Source organism: Uloborus diversus, chromosome 4 (assembly GCF_026930045.1).
Source record: "Uloborus diversus isolate 005 chromosome 4, Udiv.v.3.1, whole genome shotgun sequence".
In the NCBI taxonomy this organism is placed as follows: Eukaryota; Metazoa; Arthropoda; class Arachnida; order Araneae; family Uloboridae; genus Uloborus; species Uloborus diversus.
In genome coordinates this window covers 113004157-113025552 of record NC_072734.1, presented here as the reverse complement: position 1 = coordinate 113025552, position 21396 = coordinate 113004157, and the positions used below count along the sequence as shown (strand labels likewise).

At 33.8% G+C, this 21396-nt stretch overlaps 1 protein-coding gene across 1 annotated transcript; it reads right to left on the bottom strand.

Annotated features, from left to right (window-relative positions):
- Positions 1 to 1618: 1618 nt before the first annotated feature.
- LOC129220333 (neurotactin-like) lies at positions 1619 to 20154 on the bottom strand. The gene is made up of 7 exons (XM_054854736.1): positions 19901 to 20154; positions 18122 to 19016; positions 17330 to 17493; positions 15598 to 15746; positions 13227 to 13298; positions 10701 to 10882; positions 1619 to 3473 (listed from the first exon to the last, which is right to left on the bottom strand). The coding sequence occupies exons 1-7, from the start codon at positions 20152 to 20154 to the stop codon at positions 3048 to 3050; spliced, it is 2142 nt and encodes a 713-aa protein (XP_054710711.1). The 3' UTR covers positions 1619 to 3047.
- Between the last annotated feature and the right edge of the window lie 1242 nt (positions 20155 to 21396).

Below are 21396 nucleotides of genomic sequence, written 5' to 3'. Positions count from 1 at the left end.
TTTTGAATGCTCGGGCCGATTTTATAATATATTTTCCAAAATTGTACCATTTTTTCAAAATGTTTCATCACATTGTATACAAGTCAAAAAATTTTAAGCATTACTTTGAAATACTTTGGCAGTAGGAAAGTGCAAGAGATGTACGCTTTTGAGGAATCGCGAAATGAAGTGGTGTTAAAACGAAACGTTGTATGAAATATGAAATCCTTCTCGGGGAAAAAAAAAGGCTAAGTCGAAAATTGGAATTTTCTGAACCCTGAATTTTATGTTAAGTTTTCCTCAAACCTTCACGGAGAAGCAAAACATTTATTAATAAGTATAAATGTCGGTTTCGTATGCTAATTCAGGGTTCCTACACATTTTTGGAAATTTTAAGTTTTTAGCGTTTGAAATTCATAAGAAATGAGTAGAAAGCATATCTTCTTAAAAGTGATTCCTAGTAAAGAGAGAGAGAAAAAAGTAGAATTTGTTTTGGATAAAGCGCTTGAAATATATGATCTGCATATTTAATTTTCATGAATATATGTGGAAGTAATATTAATAATAAAAATGAAATAAAATTGAACTCAAGGTTCAGAAAATTCGAATTTCCGAATTAATTTATTATATGGAATATATTTGAAATATTAACAGTTTGGTATGTACTTTTAAAACGAGTGCATAAAGTTAGTGTTTTCTTTCTTTCCGGGGTAATGAAACTGTTGCACTCGCGCATTTAAATTTCCTAAATTTTCTTTAAAAAAAAAAAACCATTTTTTTTTGTCGTTGTTGAAAGTATAGCAATATGTATCTTGATTGCAAGTATCAAAATTGGACGTGAGTCAAACTTCGCTAATCTTTTATCTCATAGTGGCTAAAAAATAGTTAAATTAAGCTTTGTCTGTTGCACTTCAAAAATTTTTTTATCCAAAAGCTTTGTATTTTTATAATCTTAGCTTTAATTAATCCTCAAGTCATATTTTCTTTTTTTCACAAGTAACGAGATTTAACTGCACGTTCGTTACAGATTATTAAAAAAAAAAAGGAACTTCATCCCACTGAATGCGCCATCATTGTTATTTTTGAGCAATAAAACAGACGATCGAATCTTGACCGTGCTTTAAAAATGTGAAACAACGTGAAATGCTTTTAGTATTCTTTTTGAATAATTACTAATCGTTTGATAATTATCATGCTATTTCTTCATTAAAGTAATGTATGGAATAGACTTCAAAATCGAAAGATAGGTTTGTAATTTCTTAGAAATCGTGGATAAAAATATTTTTGAACAATTATTAATCTTTTTTTTCTTGGAATAATTACTAATATTTTTGAACGGTTTATTAATCGGTTTTTATTTCGGTTATTATCGGCTCGGTATTATCGTTTTTTTTTCGTCAATTATTAATCGTTTTTTTTTAATTACTAATATTTTTGAATTATTACCAATCGTTTAACAATTATCATGCCGCCTCTTCATGAAACGTAATGTATAGAATAGACTGCACGATCGAAAGATTTGTTTGTAATTTATTAGGTACCGTGGATCAAAAATATTTTTGAATAATAATTTTTTTTTTTTGAATCATTACTAATATTTTTCAAAAATTACTAATTGTTTGATAATTATCATGCTATCTCTTAATAAAGTGTAATGTATATATATAATAGGCTTCACGATCGAAAGATAGTTTTGTAATTTCTTAGAAACCGTGGATAAAAAATATTTTTTGTCAATTTTATGAGATGATCAAAAATATGCCATACAGGTATAAAATTTTCTATCAGGAATGTTGCGCATTACTTTAAAAATTGGTCGAAATTTATTTCGAATGTTTGTAAATTCTTCTTTAAAAAGATGTAAATTGGAATCGTTTTTTGAATGAAACACAATATCTGCATACAATACACGATACATTAAATAAACAAATTTCCTTCTCAAATGAAAAATGATGCATGAGTTTAGGGATGAAAACTGAGAAATATGAGAATGCCTGCATCATTAACGAACATTGTATCACAGATCTTAAGTAGTATGTCATAACAATGTTGTAGTAAAAAAAAATGAATGGAATTTTTATGCCATTTTTCTTTTTCATCCAACCTGAGTTTTCCAGAAAAATAATCATAAATGACTTCATCCGTACAAGAAATCATGAATAAAAATGTAATCTTGTGATGTAAGTTGACGATAAAAAGGATTTTGATGGACATGTATATCTTCAAATACTGCAAAATAAAGGAAACATTTTTCTGTCCGCCTCCATCCAACTCTGAAGCAGTTAAAGTATCATACAAGATATCTATAGCTAAGCTTAAAGTATTCAGAGGATCATTCAACAGTTTTAAGCAATGCCCCCATGATTTTCCCATGACTGTTGCTTGAAAAAAACATCTAAATTTGAAATAACTTTTCGCGAAAACCAATCTGCATAAATGGTAACACTTAACGCTAATTCGTGAAACACCATGTTTTCTTAGGTTTCGTTCGCATACCTTGACCGGTAGCCACTGGTCGGTTGATCACATGACAACTAATGACGTCGGCGGTTATTAACCAGTGGTTCACCAACCAATGCTTCATCAACGCTTTTGGTTGATCACCTTGCTCAGACTATTCGTCTGCGCCAGGTGAAAAATACTTGTTATTGGTCAAAAATGTCACGTGGTTCAATCAACCAATTTAAATTGCGGTCGACCAACCAGTAGATCAACCGGTGAAGCTAATAGAATAACATCGGTAGCAACCAGCTCACCGGAAAAATCTCCGGTTAGTCATCGGTAGACCGGTTGAGGTATTCAAACGCAACCTTAGAGACAGCTTTTATTCCTTTTTTTAAAAAATCCTCTGAACGCTTTCAGTTGAGATACACACATCCAGCATTTCCAAGCGATATGTCTATTTTTGTTTCAATTTGAGATTGCATCAAACATTGATTAATACCAGAGAACTGTATGAAGGGACTGGATGCACTTGCCATGTCATGTACAAGAACTTTAGAGTTGGATAGGCTGACTCTCCAATAAGTACATTAAAATTCAATCCAAAAGTCTTTTTCACTCCACACTTAATTCATTTTAGCATACGCTGGGTAAAACATATCGTTATTCCACAATTGGCAGTTGTCGTATGGAGACATCTTGCTTTGAACCTGGTTACCGATGATGTTGATGAAATGCGAAGACATCAGGACTTCGCCTCGAATAGCCGGCCTACCATGGTACACGTAGCTGTAGAACAAGTCCTGCATGTTCTTTTCGAATGTTTTGTCCGACGGGGACATGTCCTTAATGTACTGATCCATGATTCCGAAGATGGCGACGATGTCTAGTCCATGAACTGCCAAGCGCACTGAAGCACTTTCATTGGAGAACTGGACCGGAGCGCTTGGCTTGTATTCCATCACATACCACCAGGACGAATCGGTCTGCAAAGCCTCACCAAGAGCATCGGTCAGTCTCTCCAGCGGGCAAATAGTTCGCACGTCGGAAACCTAAAATCAAAACAGATGCGTGATTAAATGAAAAATTTTACAGAGGAAACACTGATGTAGATGCAGTAGCGTAACTATGGGGTCTAGCGCCCCTGGCGGACTAAAGAAATTACCCCTCCTCCCTGGGTCGCCCAAATGGGAAGTAACCGGAGGTCATTGTTAACTCAAAAAAAAAAAAAAAAAAAAAAAAAAATTTCTTTGGAACATTCAGATTAATTGATTCGACAAATAGAAGGCAGCATTGTAATTTTTTTTCTTAGTTTCTTTTTTAGAATGAGCTTTAATGATGCCTAATGTTCCTTCTCAGTAGATTCTTGCGAGTTTTTTGAAGAAATTTTCGCATTTTTCGCAATTTTATAATAATAATAATAATTAAAAAAAACAAAAAAAACCCCTCTTTTTTTTAATCAGTCGAAATGACATCCGGCTGTTGCGCCCCTGGCGAGAGCCACTCCTACCAATCCCTAGTTACGCTACTGTGTAGATGAACTTAAAATGCAAAACTACAATTAAATCCAAAATGTCACTCAAATCGTTAGAGCCGTTTCCGAGATACGAAATATATATATAGTCACAAGAATTACTCATTTATAAAAGATACTTGCAAAAATACCCGGCGTTGCCTGGGTCAGAAATAAATGTAAGAAACAATCGCTACTTCCTTTCGTTTTCTGTTTTAACTGAAAGAACTCAAAGCATATCACTTTGACGTGATTAAAAATCGAGCTTCTTCCTTACCCATTAAAGTAAAATAGCAATAAGTATAAAGAACGAACGAATATTCATTTAGAAACGAAAGCACGAATTTAAGCAAATAAAAATTTGAAGAATTTCCAAAATATGAACTAACAAAAACAAAGATCACTGAAAAAACCGTGCGCTTTACTTAATTAAATAGTACACACTCAAAAGAAAAAAAAAGCTCTCTACTATGTTTCTTTAAGGATGCAAAAAGTAGAGTTTCTAAATGTTTAAACGATTTTAAACTCATGTCTGCTCCGGAGAAGCCTTGATTCAAAAATTTCATTATGATTGCTTTTATTATTGCTGTTGTTAGGCAACGAATTATTGTAACAATGGGTTTTATATTCGCAACTTCAAAGCTCGAATACGCTACCTTGCGGTGATTACCAATACTAAAGAAAAAGGTAAAACATTCCATTCCACGAGTTTTCTTTGGGGTAAATTTCCGGCTTCAAGCAGTTTGTGGTGTAATGTAATTTCAGAAGAATAAAAAAGAAAGCTTCGCACAAATACGATGAAAAAGTACTGTCATTCACTAAACGTCAAAGCAAGTAATAAGTTCTGGCATTTGTTTGTTTCACCTTTTTTCATCCGCCATTAGACAGTGGCTGCTGCGCCCCCTATAATTTATTGGAGTTGCGAATTTAATTATTTATTGGGGAAATGATATGAAATTTACTGTTTTCCACCATAACTTTTTAAAACTAAGTTTTTAAGGAATAAATTACAGCCTAAGTTGCTCCCTCATAATGTATCTATCTATGGTGAAAAAATGGTTAAAATCCGTCCAGTAGTTTTGAAGTTTACCCCAGACATCAGGTCAGAGATTAGCACTTTAGGTATAAAGATGAGGATGCAATTCCTAAGAAAGCAATGTCATGCTTGCTCCAGAGAGGCCTTGATTCAAATTTACATTACGATTACTTTTAATATTGCTGTTGTTAGGCAACGAATTTTCGAAACAATGGGTTTAATCTTTAATCATTTGATGTAGAAATTACATGACATTTACTGTTTTCGATCACGACGTTCTTAAACTAAGTTTTTTAGCGATAAATTATAGCCTAAGTTGTTCCCCGATTATGTAGCTATCTATGGTGAAAAAATGGTTAAAATCCCTCCAGTAGTTTTGAAGTTTACCCCGGACATCCGGACAGAGATTAGCCCTTTATGTATAAAGATTAAGAAGACGTTATACCAGTGGCGTCGCTGGAGGGGGGGGGGGGGGTGTTCCCCGGGTGTCATCCGTCTGGGGGGTGACACTTAAAGTGGAATTGCAAGTTTTTGAAAAATATGAAGCTAAAATGCATTTTTAAAACTACAATTTAGCAAATTTTCCAGGGGGAGAACCCCCGAACCCGGACCCCCTACCCACACTATGAAGTGAATATCATACTTAGGTTAGGTTCAAATTGGCAATACTTAGACCTGCTAGTGACTTCCTCTTATACGAAAAATTTAACTCCATTATATTTCCCTATGTTTGACATACGTTTGAAACAATGAAGAAGCCATCAATTTCATACACCCCTTTACTTTTTTGATCTTTCAACGACCTGTATTTGCGTCAACGGCAAGTTATGTAAAAAGCGCCATAGTTTTTATTTGTCTTTTGTATATTAGACCACTTAAAATTTCGTTATTGCACAAATGTAATTGTTTCTGAAAATTGTATCCCTACAAAACATAAATGTGAAAAAGAAGCCAAGTTCGGTTGAAATGAGGTGCAGGAAAGACGGTGTCACCGAAAAAAAAAATTCAGATCTAAACAGTTACCAAGTTCCATAGCAGTTCCTCATAGAAGTTGGATTTTCCCATGTTCTTCAATTTATTTAGAGAACAATTTTTTACTTTCTTTGATATTGGATTTTAAACTTGCGGCAAGTTTTAGTCATCACTATATATATATATTTTTTTTCCAAACTTGCCAAGTTTTAAATCCAATATCAAAGAAAGTAAAAAATTGTTCTCTAAATAAATTGAAGAACATGGGAAAATCCAACTTCTATGAGGAACTGCTATGGAACTTGGTAACTGTTTAGATCTGAACTTTTTTTTTCGGTGACATCGTCTTTCCTGAGCCTCATTTCAACCGAACTTGGCTTCTTTTTCACATTTATGTTTTGTAGGGATATCATTACTTTTTGAAAAGTTAAATCAAAGGTTATTTTCTAATTTAGACAGTTATAAATGCAAAAGCGTATATTACAAATATATGATTTCCTTTTTTATCCTAGCTGTTATGGTGCTATGGTTTGCGGTTTCTTTTTATTAAAAGTTATGAAGATATTTTGATAACTGGGGACTTAGCGCGATCGCCAATTTCGGGCAATAGTCATCTGTTTTCCCATTTATCCGCAAGGCCGACGTACATTAGCTCCTGGTCTTTAACTTCCCCAAATTTATCGACAACCAGGAAAATTGCTAAGACTGGAGTTCTGTCTGGAGTTTCTTTATTGTTCGGGGGGGGGGGGGGGATTATCATAACGTAGATCATAAAATATCCAGAATTTGCGAAAATATTTCTCAATTGTTGAAATTATTGCTGTCATTTTTGCTCCTCCTGTAAAAGTTTGCATTTAATTGAGATCTAAACTTTTTATAAAATTTTAAAGCCGGTTATTTTTGATTTTAAAGGTTTAGCTCTAGATTTGCAATTTTAATTATTTGATGTTTCATTTTTCATTTTAGCGGAACTTAAAGTATTGTTTCAAGCCCCATTTTGGTTAGAAATGAAATTGTTAATTTAAAACTTCAACAACTTTGTTTTGGCAACGTTTGACGAGCCCATTTGTTTTGATTTATTTGGCGAAATATTTTGCAATCGCGCGGTGAAGTGATTACGCCGTGATGCTCATAAAAAATAGCGTAGTTTTTTGCTATTTTAATGTAGTTTTTTGAACTTTTTAGATCTTTCCCTTTACATATACATGAAAATCTATCTTTATGCCAAATTTCAAGTATGTGAGACACTTGGAAATTCGTAAACATTTTGATGAGTGAGTGAGTCAGTGTTAAAAATGACACTTTTCAGATCTTAATAATTCCATAACTATAAGAGGTACACTCATGAAATTTAGGATTATAGGTCTGCTATGCAGCTCTATTAGACATACAAAATTTCAAGCACGTAGATTTAATAGTTTTTGAGAAATGATAGGGTCAAAAGTAGCTTGAAATGGTTCGTGTAAGATACACACTGGCAGATGTGTCGCCTGATTTCCGAACTTGGCTGACACACTGCCGTGTGTCTAAATAAATTTCATGTTTACCTAGAATATTTAAAACTGTTTGTTAATTATTTTTTTTTTATTTTTGTAGGAGGGGGTGACACCCATGCCTGGTACGCCACTGGTTATACTCATTCAGGGAAACTTAGATGGGCCATTCCACAAAAAACGGTCATTTTTGTCCCGCACGCGACGCCTCATATATTTCATTAAAAATAATGCTTAAAAATGTTAATGAACAATTTGTTTCTGCTTAACAAATTACAAACTTATGTGTGGTTTCTTAAGAAAAAAATTTCGTCATTATCCTTAAAATTTATTACTTTTTAATGAAATATATGAACCGTCATGTGCGGGACAAAGGATTGACAAGAATCATCAAAATAAATCATATCAACAATCATAATGTCAAGTATAAACATTTGCACGTAGAATTTCATTTTGATTCAGTCAATCAATCAGTAGCTTAGTTCAATGTTAAATCTACATTTGCCTTAAATTTTCCTGTAAGAGCTAATGTTGTTTTTTGAACCGTTTAAAATTAAACTAAAATTTCGTAAAAAAAAAACGAATAAATGAAATGTCCTAGCAGATTATATATACCTTAAAACAAACAAAAAAAAGTTTGTTCGAATTTCACTACTCCCTCAAAAATTATTAGGGTAGAACAGACTTTTAGACACTTTTTCCCACCTCAAAATTCTTCTTTTTAATTTTTTATTTATATTTACATTATTTAGTTTGATCTTTTTTTGCGATAATGTTTTTGCCGTTACTTTTGCGATGTATCAAGCATTCTTTCATGATTTTCCCTTGAAAACCCCATTTTTGGATAAATACTATAAAGATTACAGAGGGATCGCTTCCCTGCATGGACACTACATAGGCAGTGAAAAAGGTTCTACAGAGTTCATTTATTGATCGTGAAATTTGAATACGGTAACGGCTTGGCGATTAGTTCTGTAATAATAAGTTTCTGATAAGTACTCTAATAGCCGTAACTCATGAGTTACGATTGTGCTCTGAATAAATAACTTCGAATGCATAATTTTAAGGTTGTAACTTCGAAAATTATAGCACGTGATTCGTCTTTGAAAACTTCATTTTTGAGTAATACTACAGCGGTAACAGAGAGATCGCTTTCCTGCATGGACACTACGTAGGCAGTGAAAAAGGTTCTACAGAGTTCATTTATTGATCGTGAAATTTGCATATGGTAAGGGCTTGGTGAAATATTTACCCTGCTTTTAGTACCACCTATGTAGTAATATTTAAACTATACTAGTAAACATGTAGTCTATTCCAGTTAAGAAAAAATTACCTCTGAAAATCAAAGAATACGATAATACAAGCAATTTTCAAAAATTGATACACAATTGTAATATTTTGTAAGTCAAAAATTACTTTTGACTACATAAATGATCAAGTTCTTGTTATTAATATTTGAAATCGAATTTAGACCAACTAATATTCGGTGCAGTCTTTATTTGCTTAATATTATGCTTTGTGCAAATGGTCAAGTCCATACGAGGCAAAGTGGATGAATGCGGAAAAGTGAAATAGTTTCATTTACTTTTTCAGTTTTTTATCAAATCTTTTGCGTATTTATTTATTAATTAGTTCACTGACATTTCTTCATTTAATAATTCATTTATTTATTCCTCCATTTACTTAGTTTCTTATTAATTTACTATTTTATTCATTCATTTATTTTTTTTCGTTTATTTCTTTTATTTCCTTTTTATATATTCATCTTTTTATTTACTCATCTTATTTTATCAAAAAAATTCCTAATGATCGAACAAAAAAATATTGCATCAGAAAAATATTTTATTTTCCACTTTGCCCCATGGAAAAAAAAAGTGAAAAAATTTCCATCTTTTTTCGAAGGTACAAATTTACTACCGAAAATAAAAAATAATATTTCAATGAAAGTTTTATTGTAAAATATATGTTCTTTCTTGATGTACCGTAATTTTTAGAACAAATTTCCTATTTGTTCACTTTGAAAAAAAAAAGCCATCTTAACTATTTCACTTTGCTCCACATTCCTCTACTATAATAGCCGAAACTCATGAGTTACGAATGCCTTCAGAGTAAATAACTTTGAATACATAATTTTGAGTTCACAACTTCGAAAAATCATAGCTCGTGATTCGTCTTTGAAACATTTTTAATTGTATGCTGTGACCGAGGCAATACAGTAGACCTTCGTTTTACGCGGATGTGGCAATGCAAACAGATAAAAAGTTCACCTCTTTCAAAATCCAAACTCCCCAAGATTGCATATTACACGTTATAAACAGCATTTTGACGTGCTGATAATGAGCCACTGGAGACATTTTAGCGCAATTGGTTCAAAAGCTATTTCCAGAAGTAAAGTTATTGAACTCACACAGTTCAGAACTCACTGGAAGGAGAGCTTTTAGGAGTGACAAAGGCGGCCAAAACCAACGAGGATACTGACATCGGTGACGCACAACCAAAAACGTTCACATTGAAAATTTTGAGCCATTCCTAGACAATGGAAATGATCTTTCTGATTTGTTAGTGAAGGAAGATTCTATCATGGAAATGAGGCAAGTGATCATGGATGCGTTAATGCTCTACAAAGAATTACAGAGAAAAATTCTTAATGACTGCCCAAAGACTATCCTTGCCAGCTCCTCTCTGTAAACAGAGCACGAAATTAATTCATGTTTTTTTATGCATGTTGTGCCTAAAACTCGATATAAGTACACATTAAACTTATTATACAATTAGTCATGACTAGAATGTAGTTTTTTTTTTACCCACGGAACCAAACCCCTATTTCAACACCAGTATTAGGTCTCAATTTACGCGACATTTCCGTGGAACGTAAACCCCGCGTAAAATGAGGGTCTACTGTACTGCCGTGGGCAGGTCAAGGGCAGTAACTGCAACTTTACTTTTTTTTTTTTGCACTTTTATCATCTATTGTATGCTAACTTTATTGTAACAAGCTTGATATTTGGTTTCCGCTAAAAAAATCGCGGAAAAACCCCCCGTTTAATTCCAACGTTTCCCGATTGATAGCATCGAATCCAAACCGCGTTTCTTCGAGTATCTCAAACTCATTTTTTCAGATACTGCCGTTTACCTGCCCACGGCAGAATATTGCCTTTACTGATCTTGCTGAACCACCATTTTTCAAGGAAGATGAAACAATTTGCGTTATGGAATTTTTTAAAATCAATTGCTAAATAAATATTGTACATGTAAAAATATTTACCATGGAATGAAACTGTTGTAAAGGTGTTGACAAATTTTGTACATAGAACTGTAAAGCGTTTTCTGTGACATTATTGTTGAATACTTCTAACTTTTCAGTCACATAATCCTTAAAATCTGACCAACTCCATCTCTCCACATCGGGAAGGAGTTTAGATGTCCCAGATTCTTGAGCAGCAGCACCTAAAAGCAAAACAAACGAGTTAAAATTTGCTTCCAAGTTTATGAAATATGGAATAACACTGTTAAACATAATTTAACCTATATTATTTTTTTTCTTGAAAGTAAAGCTAATATTTTGGTCATAAACACTCGTTTGTGCATAAAAATAACGGTAAAAATGTTTTAATTGGTTCTTATTTTTATGTCGAATGGAGAATTTGTTTTTATAAATTATTACAGAGATTATACACAAAAATTTTGATTTACCTGCAGTGTATTGGTATACAGTATACATTTTACGCAGCTGAACACATTTGAATGGGGTCGTTTCCAAAATTTTAAAAGTATTTTTTTCTGAAAGAACATGTTTAAAAACATAGGATCTGACCATTTTTTAAATAATTTGTTTAAGTTTAATATTTTTTTTTAAATTACTTAAATTAACGCGCTTTCAATGTTCATGCTTCTGTCCGATGACATCACAAATGATGAAATGCCATTTTGTGCTGCGATTCACAGAGCAAAATATTTAATTCGCATCTTTACTCACGTGTATTGGCAGCGATATGGTTGATAGTAAGCGTAGAGCGCAATTTTAATTCGCTTCTTGATTATCATAACGTGGAAACGCGGTACAAATATGCGCCAAAGAGCATCATTTGTGACGTCATCAGGACCACGCCTTGTTTGAAAAATCGGACTGTTTAAAAAAACTATTTAAAAAATAACCGTTGGGAATATGAAAGTATTTTTTTGTGTCCATGTTTTTTTTTTTTTTTTGCTTTCTATTTAATTTCAGTGACGAAAAGTACTACTTTTGACTGAAGGAAATAACCGCATTGCATTAAACCAAGTACATTAGCACTTGTTTACATCAATATTTTCTTTCAGCTGTCTATTGATGAACAAAAAGTAGTTGTCAATCATTGTTCCATTTTTGGGCCCTAAAATTAAAATTTGAACAATTTGGTGCTTTTCCTGTCCAGAAGAATCGAAATCACATTTCGTTTTTGTCAGCACAAATTTCCCCATTTGAAATCAACATGTTTCAATGCAAGTAATAGTTATTTCAAGGTATCATAAGTTTGATGAAAAATTATCAAAAAACAATATGAATAAAGTGAAAAACCAACGTAAGTAATAAAGCACAAAATCTCAAGAAAAGATATCTCTTAAGTTTCTTAAGTTAAGTTCAATCATAAGTTTGTTTGCAAAAATGAGAATCCAGAAAGGGACGATTTGTCATGACCCTTTAATCGACCAAGTATAGCCTAAAGCTACATTTTGGGGACTTTTATTCATCAATTTGAGATCTAAAATAGAAGTTATTGGGCAATTTTTATGAACAACCTCATATTTGCTTTGTGAGTGCTCACGCAAATTCGCCTTTAAATATTCATTTTCAAAAGTTCTTTTTTTCATGATGTGAAATGCTATGGAGATCAATTATTTGTTTCAAGTCCATGATAAAATTTAATATGGAACTTAGTGTCAGACCAAACCCATCTATATGGCACTAAACACCATCGTCATGATCATTTTTCTGCAAAAGTCAAGCATTTTAAAAGACAAAAACTACCACATTTAAGCCAGGATATCTCTTGAAAGAGAATCAACCAACTCCAATTTTTTTTTGAATATTTTCTTAACCACCACATGCAGGACTACTTAAATTTGTTCAAAACGTCCAAGAAAACGTTTCATGTTTATCAGTGTAATTTAATATAGATCAATATTCGATACTAGTGTTTCATAATTATTAAACATTAATAAAGCGTCAACATTATCAGATTCATTAGCATTTTCAAAAATGGATCTTTAAAGAATAAAATACTATAATAAATTTTCAACTTGTAAGAGAAATTTTGGAATAGTCCAAGGAAAATTCAAGTTTGGTTAGTTTGGTGAGACTCAAATCATCCTGGAGTACTCCTGCCAATAAGCAGTTGTTTATTTAGTGTTAAAACGAAGGCAATAAATATACGGGGAAATTAAATTTTTGTTTAAAAAAAATTGAAACATGTGACAAAAAATGTTGCTTTAAAAATTTTTCTAGTGCCTTTGGGAACCTTTTTTTAATTAATAATTTTGTTTATATATTTTTTTCCCCCAATTTTCATTTAAGTGTTGTTGAAGCGGTAAGGATGACGGGCTTATGCACTTTTTTACTCTACAAATGATCGCTTAAGTAAAACAATTGAAGATAATTAAATCATATATTTTACTGTTTTGATGAAATTCACTAAAGACAAATAATAAAAAACCCCCCCCCCCCCCCATATTTGGTTGAATTTTCATTGATTGAGTAAAACATACATTGATTGAGTAAAGCATAATGCACTCAGTTGCTGAAAAAATAACGTACCAATAACAACGGGAACTTGCTGAATCGTTCCAGATTTCCACATATTTGTAGGAGTGTCGAACAACAATACACCTAAAATATATAAAAAGACTTAAAAAAGGAAAAAAAAAATCGATAATTATACCGACACTTTACCAGTTGAGTGTTTCAATTATAAATATAACTACAGAAACTACGTACACAGCTATGTGCTAGAAATAAATTTTCTATTCATCAGTTACAGAATGACAAATTAAATACCAATTTTTACTTCCTTACACGTGGATAAGTGCCTAAGAACGTATAGACACGCGAAATATCCATTTTGACGATTCCCGAGTTAGTTACAACGAGTTTTCTCATGACGTCTGTATGTACGTATATATGTCGCATAACTCAAGAACAGTATGTCCTAGAAAGTTGAAAGTTGTCGTAGACTCCTAGTGGAGTCTAGTTGTGCACCTCGCTTTTTGGTTGCATTCATGTGTTTCTAAAGTGGTCTTTTGCCCCTTTTGTTGGGGGGGGGGGGGGAATCATTGTTAATTTTGATGTAAAGTTAAGTGGTGTTACAATTTGGCGGACATTTGACGATATATCGCCAGACTTTTGTTCGCCAAGTTTTGTCGCCAACTTGGCGACTTTTTTTTTTTATTTTAAATCTGGTTTCAATTTGGCTACTGTTGGTGATATTTAGACAGTAAACTATTGAATCGCATTAAAAATGCCAATAATGGGAAAATGATATTAAATTGGAGTAAAAGGAAGTCATGTGAGGCACACATCAGATCGTTATTTATAAAATCAGAATAAAAACCAGTTGCCACCTTAGCACTTTAGAAAACCAGAATTGATAAATCTTATATTGAAGAGAATAATCTTTCTTTCAAGTAAAGACAAATAATCCATAACTAGCACACTTATTTTAAAGCTACAAAAGCATCCGTTCATTGAAAATAAAATATCATTTAATAGAGTAAAAACAAATTTTGCACAAAATGAATAGACATTTCTAAGAAGCTTATATAAATTAAAAAATAGTGAAACAAAATTATCCAGCGGATGTCAAGGTGTTTCAGAAGATGTGACAAACTCAATAGAATGTACACAAAAACTTCTGTGGTTATTCTTTAGTGTCATTAAGATAAAAACTCCATTAAGGATTGAGTACAAGTGAAAACCAGAGTTCATACTCTATTTGGATGAAAAAATTCCATGACTTTTCCAGGACTTTTTCATGACTTCATGAAAATTTTCATGATCTTGTTACATGAAGAGAATAGTACTATTTAATATCAAACTTGCTATTTTTTTTTTTTTTTTGGAAATGAGCATTAGCAAAACTATGTGAATGCCACTACTTGATTGAAGTGTAAAAAACTGAAGAATTCTTACCTGTTATCATCATATAAGTTTAAGTTAAGTAAAACTACAGTGAATGATGCTTAAATTTCGACTATTTTTTTTATAAATCGGCAGAATGATAATGATTGGGGAAAAGGTTGAATAAATCATTACTAAGTTTCAATAAATTTGCTTCAAAAGTTGCCTTTTAGTGTCAACTTCACAATTTTTTGTTTCTTTAAAATAAAGCCACATTCTTTAGTAAATTCATGTTTCTGAACCAGAAATTTATTTAAAAAAAAATAAATAAAACCATTTCATAATAAATAAATCTTTTGATTTAAATGTACTTGTTTACTTATTTGTACATTTTCAAATGCATATAAATTAATAGGTTCAGAAATTACAGAACATGTTTGAATAATGACACTGAACGTACCAGTGGGTCGCATGGATTAGTTTTGCGGGCCGTATATTGGGCACTACTGTTTTTGAGCATTAGAATTCCCCTATTTCTGTATTCTATCGCCTAACTAAAGGTTGTCCAAAACCTTCAACAAATTGAGATAACGTCTGATAAATTTTAAAATAAAGATTTAGGAGTGATGGAAACGAACTTGGATGCAATGTTTTTTGAGATCGTTCAATTTTCCAGTTTAAATAGCTTTCATGGTGCAATACTAAATCACTCAAGATTTCTAATACTCTTTTTAGCTACTGTTACTTTTTCCCAGAAAATTTTCCGTGACTGAAAATAAATTTCCATGACTTAGACTAAAAATTTCAATTTTCCATGACTTTTCCAGGTCTGAAATTTGCTTATTTTTTTTCCATGACTTTCCAGGATTTCCATGACCCGTACGAACCCTGGAAAACATATGTCGTTCCAAGGCTGAAACGGTTATAGAGTTTAGCCTGGATCGTATGAACTTTAAAATGCCAAAAAAAAAAAAAAAAAAAAAAAGAAAAGGAAAAAAAAACCCTCAAAACGAACATTTTGCTTAATTGTGGTAAAAAAAATTCTCTTTTAATATAAGGTCTAATTATTTACCATCAACAACAGTCATAACAGGTGATTGTTCTTCATCCGAACTAGGCAGATCTTTGGACCAATCAACTTCCCAGAAGCCAGGAGTGGCCGCCAAAATTTCTTCGGATGTTTTGTTATATAAACATGATATCGAATCGCAGTTCAACTTCCTAGAAAAAAATGTTCAAATTGATTTTAATCATTACTGCAAATATATATATCTGATTTTTTTTTTTTTTTAATTGTAAGTATACATGTTTGATTTTCAGAGGAAATTGATGAAAATCTGTGAAATCTCGAAACGTTCCGCGGAAATAATCAGTGACGCTTCGATTTTTTTTTTTTTTTTTACAGTGCATGAATCACACGAAAGTTACAAGCGTACGGGCCAGTCTAGACAATGGGGTTGTTTCCTTAAGTCGAAAGTACTACTTTCAGTCACTGAAATTGAAACTTTCATTTTCTCAACGCTTAATTTTAATTATTTTTTTTTTAAATGTCCAATTTTGAAAGTAAGGCGTGGTCTTTGTGACGTTACAAGTGATGTACTTTGGCGAATCTATCTGCCGCATTATGATAATCAAGAAGCGAATTAAATATTGTGCTTTACGCTTGCTATCAGCCATATCGTTGCTAACACATGTGAGTAAAGAAGCGAATTAAATATTGTGCTCTGTGAAAGGCAACAGTGAATGGCATTTCATCATTTGTGATATCATTGGCAAAAGCGTAAACAATGAAAGCGCGCCGATTAAAATACTTTTTTTGAATACTAAACTAAGTTAAATTATTTAAAAAATGGTCAGATCCTATGTTTTTAAGCTTGCTCTTTCAGAAAAAATACTTTTAAAATTTTGGAAATGACCCCATTGCCACCACGTTGTCCCGCACTTGACATGACAGCTCATATGTGTCATCACATAGTGATGATTTTGAAGGGTAGTGAACGAAATGTTTCGCATAAGAAATCATACACATCATGAAAAAGAAATCATACACGCGTTTCGTGATTTTTTAAGCAACAAAATCTTGTTCAGTTACCCTTTGAAAGTAGCAAGATAACGGCACCAGTAACAGACAGTCATAAGTTTGGATTACAATAAATAAAAAAATTTGGCAGGTAGAACTGATGTTGATGTGGCCCATGAATACGGTGCAACCATCATAGTGAATTTTATGAGCCAGTTGGTATTTACAAGGCAGTGGTGGAACGTTATAAACAGCCACCACGAGGTCCGCTGTTGTTTCATGTTCATTTGAATTCTATAAGGCTTTAGTTCTAAAAAATAAAGAACTTTTGCACATTTTGTAGAGAAAAAGGGAATTTTGTCGAATACTCATCCTTTCCTCATTCAATCTGTTACTTGGTATCTTCAGATTTTTCGGCGTCTGTTATTGAGGGTCGGACCTTTTTTCGAAATTGAGCAAATAAAAATAGACTTAACTGATTCGGAGGATCCAGAGGCAGCCAAACGTTAGATGAGATGTAGTTGCATAAGAGAAAAATAGTTTAAAGAGTCTAAATACGTTAAAAGACTCAGAAAATTGAGTTAACCTGAGAGCGATGTCTTAAGAATGTCTGTTACAGGTGCCGTATTTTTAATAAGATATATGAGCAATCCATACGTGCGGATCCAAATGTCCATTTTTCCGTGGAATAGCCCGCATACGTGTAGAAACATAATAGAATGAAACAAATAAAAAACAGACATAAAACTACGATAAAACCACCAATTAGGAATTGGTTATGTACCTAAGGAAAGCAGCATTTTCTGATCCAATATTATCCAAAGTTTTGTTGCTGAAGTGAGCTGAAGGAGCAGTAAGCCACATTTGGCTAAATAAACCATCAGCTTTCTTGGTGGAAAGTAGAGCAAGTGCAGCAGTCGCAGCACCCCCGTGGGCTAACACAGTTACCTGAAATATTAGAAGGATATTCATAAGCTAAAAGAAGAAATGCCATCCTGAGAATTGGTTTACCCAATATTTACAATCGTTATTCAGAGATGCTAGCATTTGAAAATCGAAATTTTACAGTTAATGTGCCAGAACTTGCGATTTTTAACATTAAAAAAGAAATCTCTGTTAAAGTCACGAATTAAATTCCAAATAGCAGCATTAGGTGCAAGGGTGTAATATTTCCTTTTGGTCAAGTTCCCTATTTTAGAGCCGAAAATTAAATTCCTTCAGTGAAAATTAAAAATAATATTTTGTACCCAGTGTAGAACATTTAATTCCAATGATGGATAGAAAAACTTCGAAAATAGAACGATTTTTGTGTTTTTAATGATTTTTTAAAAAAACCTTATTTTTCATTGGTTTTACTTTTGTCTAAACTTATCCTGAGAAAAGTATAAAAGTCCCCGGAGGGACCCCGAAAAGCCGTTTGGCCTAGGGTCCTCTGATATCTTAATCGGGTCCTGATGGTGAGCTCTCTTTAAGAGATGGCACGCGAAACGCGAAAAAACTTGTGAGCGTACGAAATGTGTTAAGCACTTGAACGAAAAAAATGAAAGAACTTCAAAAACCAGGTTCGAAATTCTACCTTTTGTGGATCGCCTCCGAAGCTTTGGATGTTCCTCTGTACCCATCTCAAAGCAGACAGCATATCCATGATGCCATAGTTCCCAGAGGTAGGCGGCCTCATCCTCTTGCTCAGCAAATCGAGGGTCATGAAGCCAAACACATTGGTACGGTAATTGATAGTCACGAACGTGACGTCCCTGGCATCGGCAATACCCGTGGTGGGCCTCCACTTGATGTCGTCTGCGGAGTGACCCCTCAAGGGGTGGTCTCCGGGAATGTATACGACCACCGGCCTGAGGATCGGGGGTGACAAGCTCGGCGTGATGATATCCAGGTACAGACAGTCTTCGCTCATCTCGAGGTTATGACCAGGTATGGGTTTCTGGAAGCAGACAGCGCTCGAGTTGTAAGCTTCGTAGGTGTCCGTCCAGCATTCGTTGAAGCTGGGGGGCTGCATGGGGGGCTTCCATCGCAGCTCACCGATGGGGGGCATGGCGTAGGGGACTCCCTTGAACACGTAAATGCCGTTTTCCTTGAATCCCTTCACCGCCCCGCATTCGGTGATGGCTAGCGGCTCTCCTAACGGACCCCTGGATGTGTGTCCTGAGCTAGTGATGACAGAGATGACGCTCACCACGACCAGGGCGATGATGATGCAGATGAGGCTGATGGCCACCCTTCTCCAGTAAGTGCTGCGCTTCTGCTCGCCATCTTGCAGTTTGGCGTTTTTCGCGTCGTCGCCAGCAGTTTCGTTGTCGTCTGTGATGGCGACAGTGACGTCAGTGCCGCTGTCGTTCTTTTCGTTCTTGCCGTCCTCTTCACCCTTGATTTCAGCTTTTCCGTCCTTTGCCAATAGTTCGGTCCCGGCCTCAGCATCTTGTTGCTTGTCAATATTTTCTCGTCTCTTGAAAAGTCTGGAAATAAATAAATTAATTAATGAAAACTTTTAAATTATAGTTTATAAGATTGAAAGTCAAAACAATGTTATTTTTTCTCTCATGAAAAGGAAGAAATTGGTAAATCGGCTTGTCGTTGATACATTAAATACCTGAAATTTTCCACCGCCTCAAAATTTCCGGAAATTTTACAGCTCAAATTATAACAGTAGTTTTTTCTGTTAATTTCACAGCAATATCGCGTCTTATACTCAGGGCCAGCTCTAGTAGTTCTACCACCCTAGGCAATATTGAAAAGTGCCGCCCCCTCCCATTGAAAAATAATAATATAAAATAATAATTCATTAATTTAATAAAAATAATTATAAAGTGCTTAAAATAAAGTGAGTTTCTAGTTAAATTCCAAACTAGGTTTTGCATATCCAAGCACTGGTACACACTTTAAATTATCTTTTTTAACATTAAAGTAGTGCAACTTATGGCACTGAAACAGATATTAATATTTTAAAAAGACTTTTAAGTCAAGCAATTTTCCGCCTCCAAAATTAAAGTGAATTTCTTGTTAAATTCCGAATTATGTTTTGCAAATCCAACCAGTAACAAACCCTAAATAAATTTTTTAAAGCATTGAAACAGTGAATTTTATGACGCTGAAACAGATATTCATACTTTTAAAAAATATGTTTAAATTTCGAAATGTGCTGGCCCTAAAATCTGCCGCCTTAGGCGGCCGCCTACCCCAAGACCCGGACTTGCTTATACTACTGAAACACTAAGTCTAAGCATATCTTATTTTTCAGAAAATAGTGAGAAATCTTTGAACACTGCTTTTCCGAAACCTTACTCTTACAACCAGAATGAGAGTCTATAAACATAAATTGACCAGCGAGTGTGCAACTGACCTTGCAAAAAACCCTGGTGCTTTCTTCTTCGGAACAGCAATTTCTTCATCCTCCTGTTGCTGGCCCTCGCCATCGGTTTCAGCAGCCTTCTCTTCCTGAGCAGCTTTCTCTTCCTCCGCCACCTCCTCTTTATCAGATTTCTTCAGATCTCCTCCTCCATTTTTAGGCGCCTCCTCTTCCTTCGGAGTAGAAATTTTCTCCACTTCAATCTCCTTCTCACTTTTCTTGTCTTGTTCCTCGAGTTCGGCAGTCATGCTTTGGGATGAGCAGTTACACCAGAATTAATGGCACCTGTAAACAAAAAGGTATTCTATAAGCCAGCGTTTCTTAAATTGTGTTCCGTGGAACTCCAGGGTTTCGCGGGGATCAATTAAGGGTTCCACGTTCTTTTATTAAATTCAAAATAGTCCCTTGAAAATCGATAAATAAGTTCTGAATGAAGCATTCAATCAGTATTTTCTGAATGTAACGGAGAAAACATCAAAAGGAATTGAGGATTGAAAATTCAATTTTTGTCCATGTGTGACCATCGGCTACATAATTAGTACATGAGTACGAAATTTTTATTGAAACGATTTTTAGTTAAAAAAAATAATTAAAAAATTGATGACAACAAGTATTACAGTAAAACCCCTCCTAACGGACACCCCTTAAAGGCGGCCACCCCTCTCATGCGGACAATTTTTATTTCCCCAGTTCCAATGCAAATCTGTCCTGCGAACACCTCTCTATTGCGGACAAAAAAAAAAAAGTTGTCCAGTTAGTATCCGCATTAGAGGGATTTTACTGTATTTGGAATAGTATTTTTTCATTTTTAGTGCAAATAAGCCATTTATGAATTTAGCCTGGCTGAGGGGTGGTAACTTACTGCTTAATATCCAAGCTTTGCTTTTAATTCACGAGTCAAACCGCACCAGGCTGCGGACACCCGCTGGTGAGATAAATTCACTTTATCTACCAATTTGTTGGCACTCTCAGCTTCAATGAGATGACATCTGCCTCTAGCTCAGTTATTCACCATTCCTGACTGAGGAGCTCTGATAAGAATGAAACTGCTGTCTAAGGATGTGATAACCAGGCTGTCTCGTATATTGCGCGTAGTTCTGCCTTAGGACGGTAACTTACTGCAAATAATTCTCTGAATGTTTCCTTAAAATTCATTACTGTTATTATAACTATCACTATAATTGCACGAAGATCATTATTATTACATTTTCAAACCAACAAAATACTCGACACATATTAGAATAGAGTTTCGAGTCTGATTTTTTTTTCTTTTCTTTCTTTTTACATTTTGATTACACGCGTCAGTTTTAAGTCGTTAGTTTTTTTTTATACAAACAAAAGTCCACATTGCATTCGACCCATATTAAAATATATCGAGTGGAGCCTGATGCTTTAGTTACTTTATTTATTTATTATTATTATTGCTTCAATTTTGTTAAATAAAAAAGCAACATCTGAGACAAACCCCATTACCATTTATTTAAAAAAAA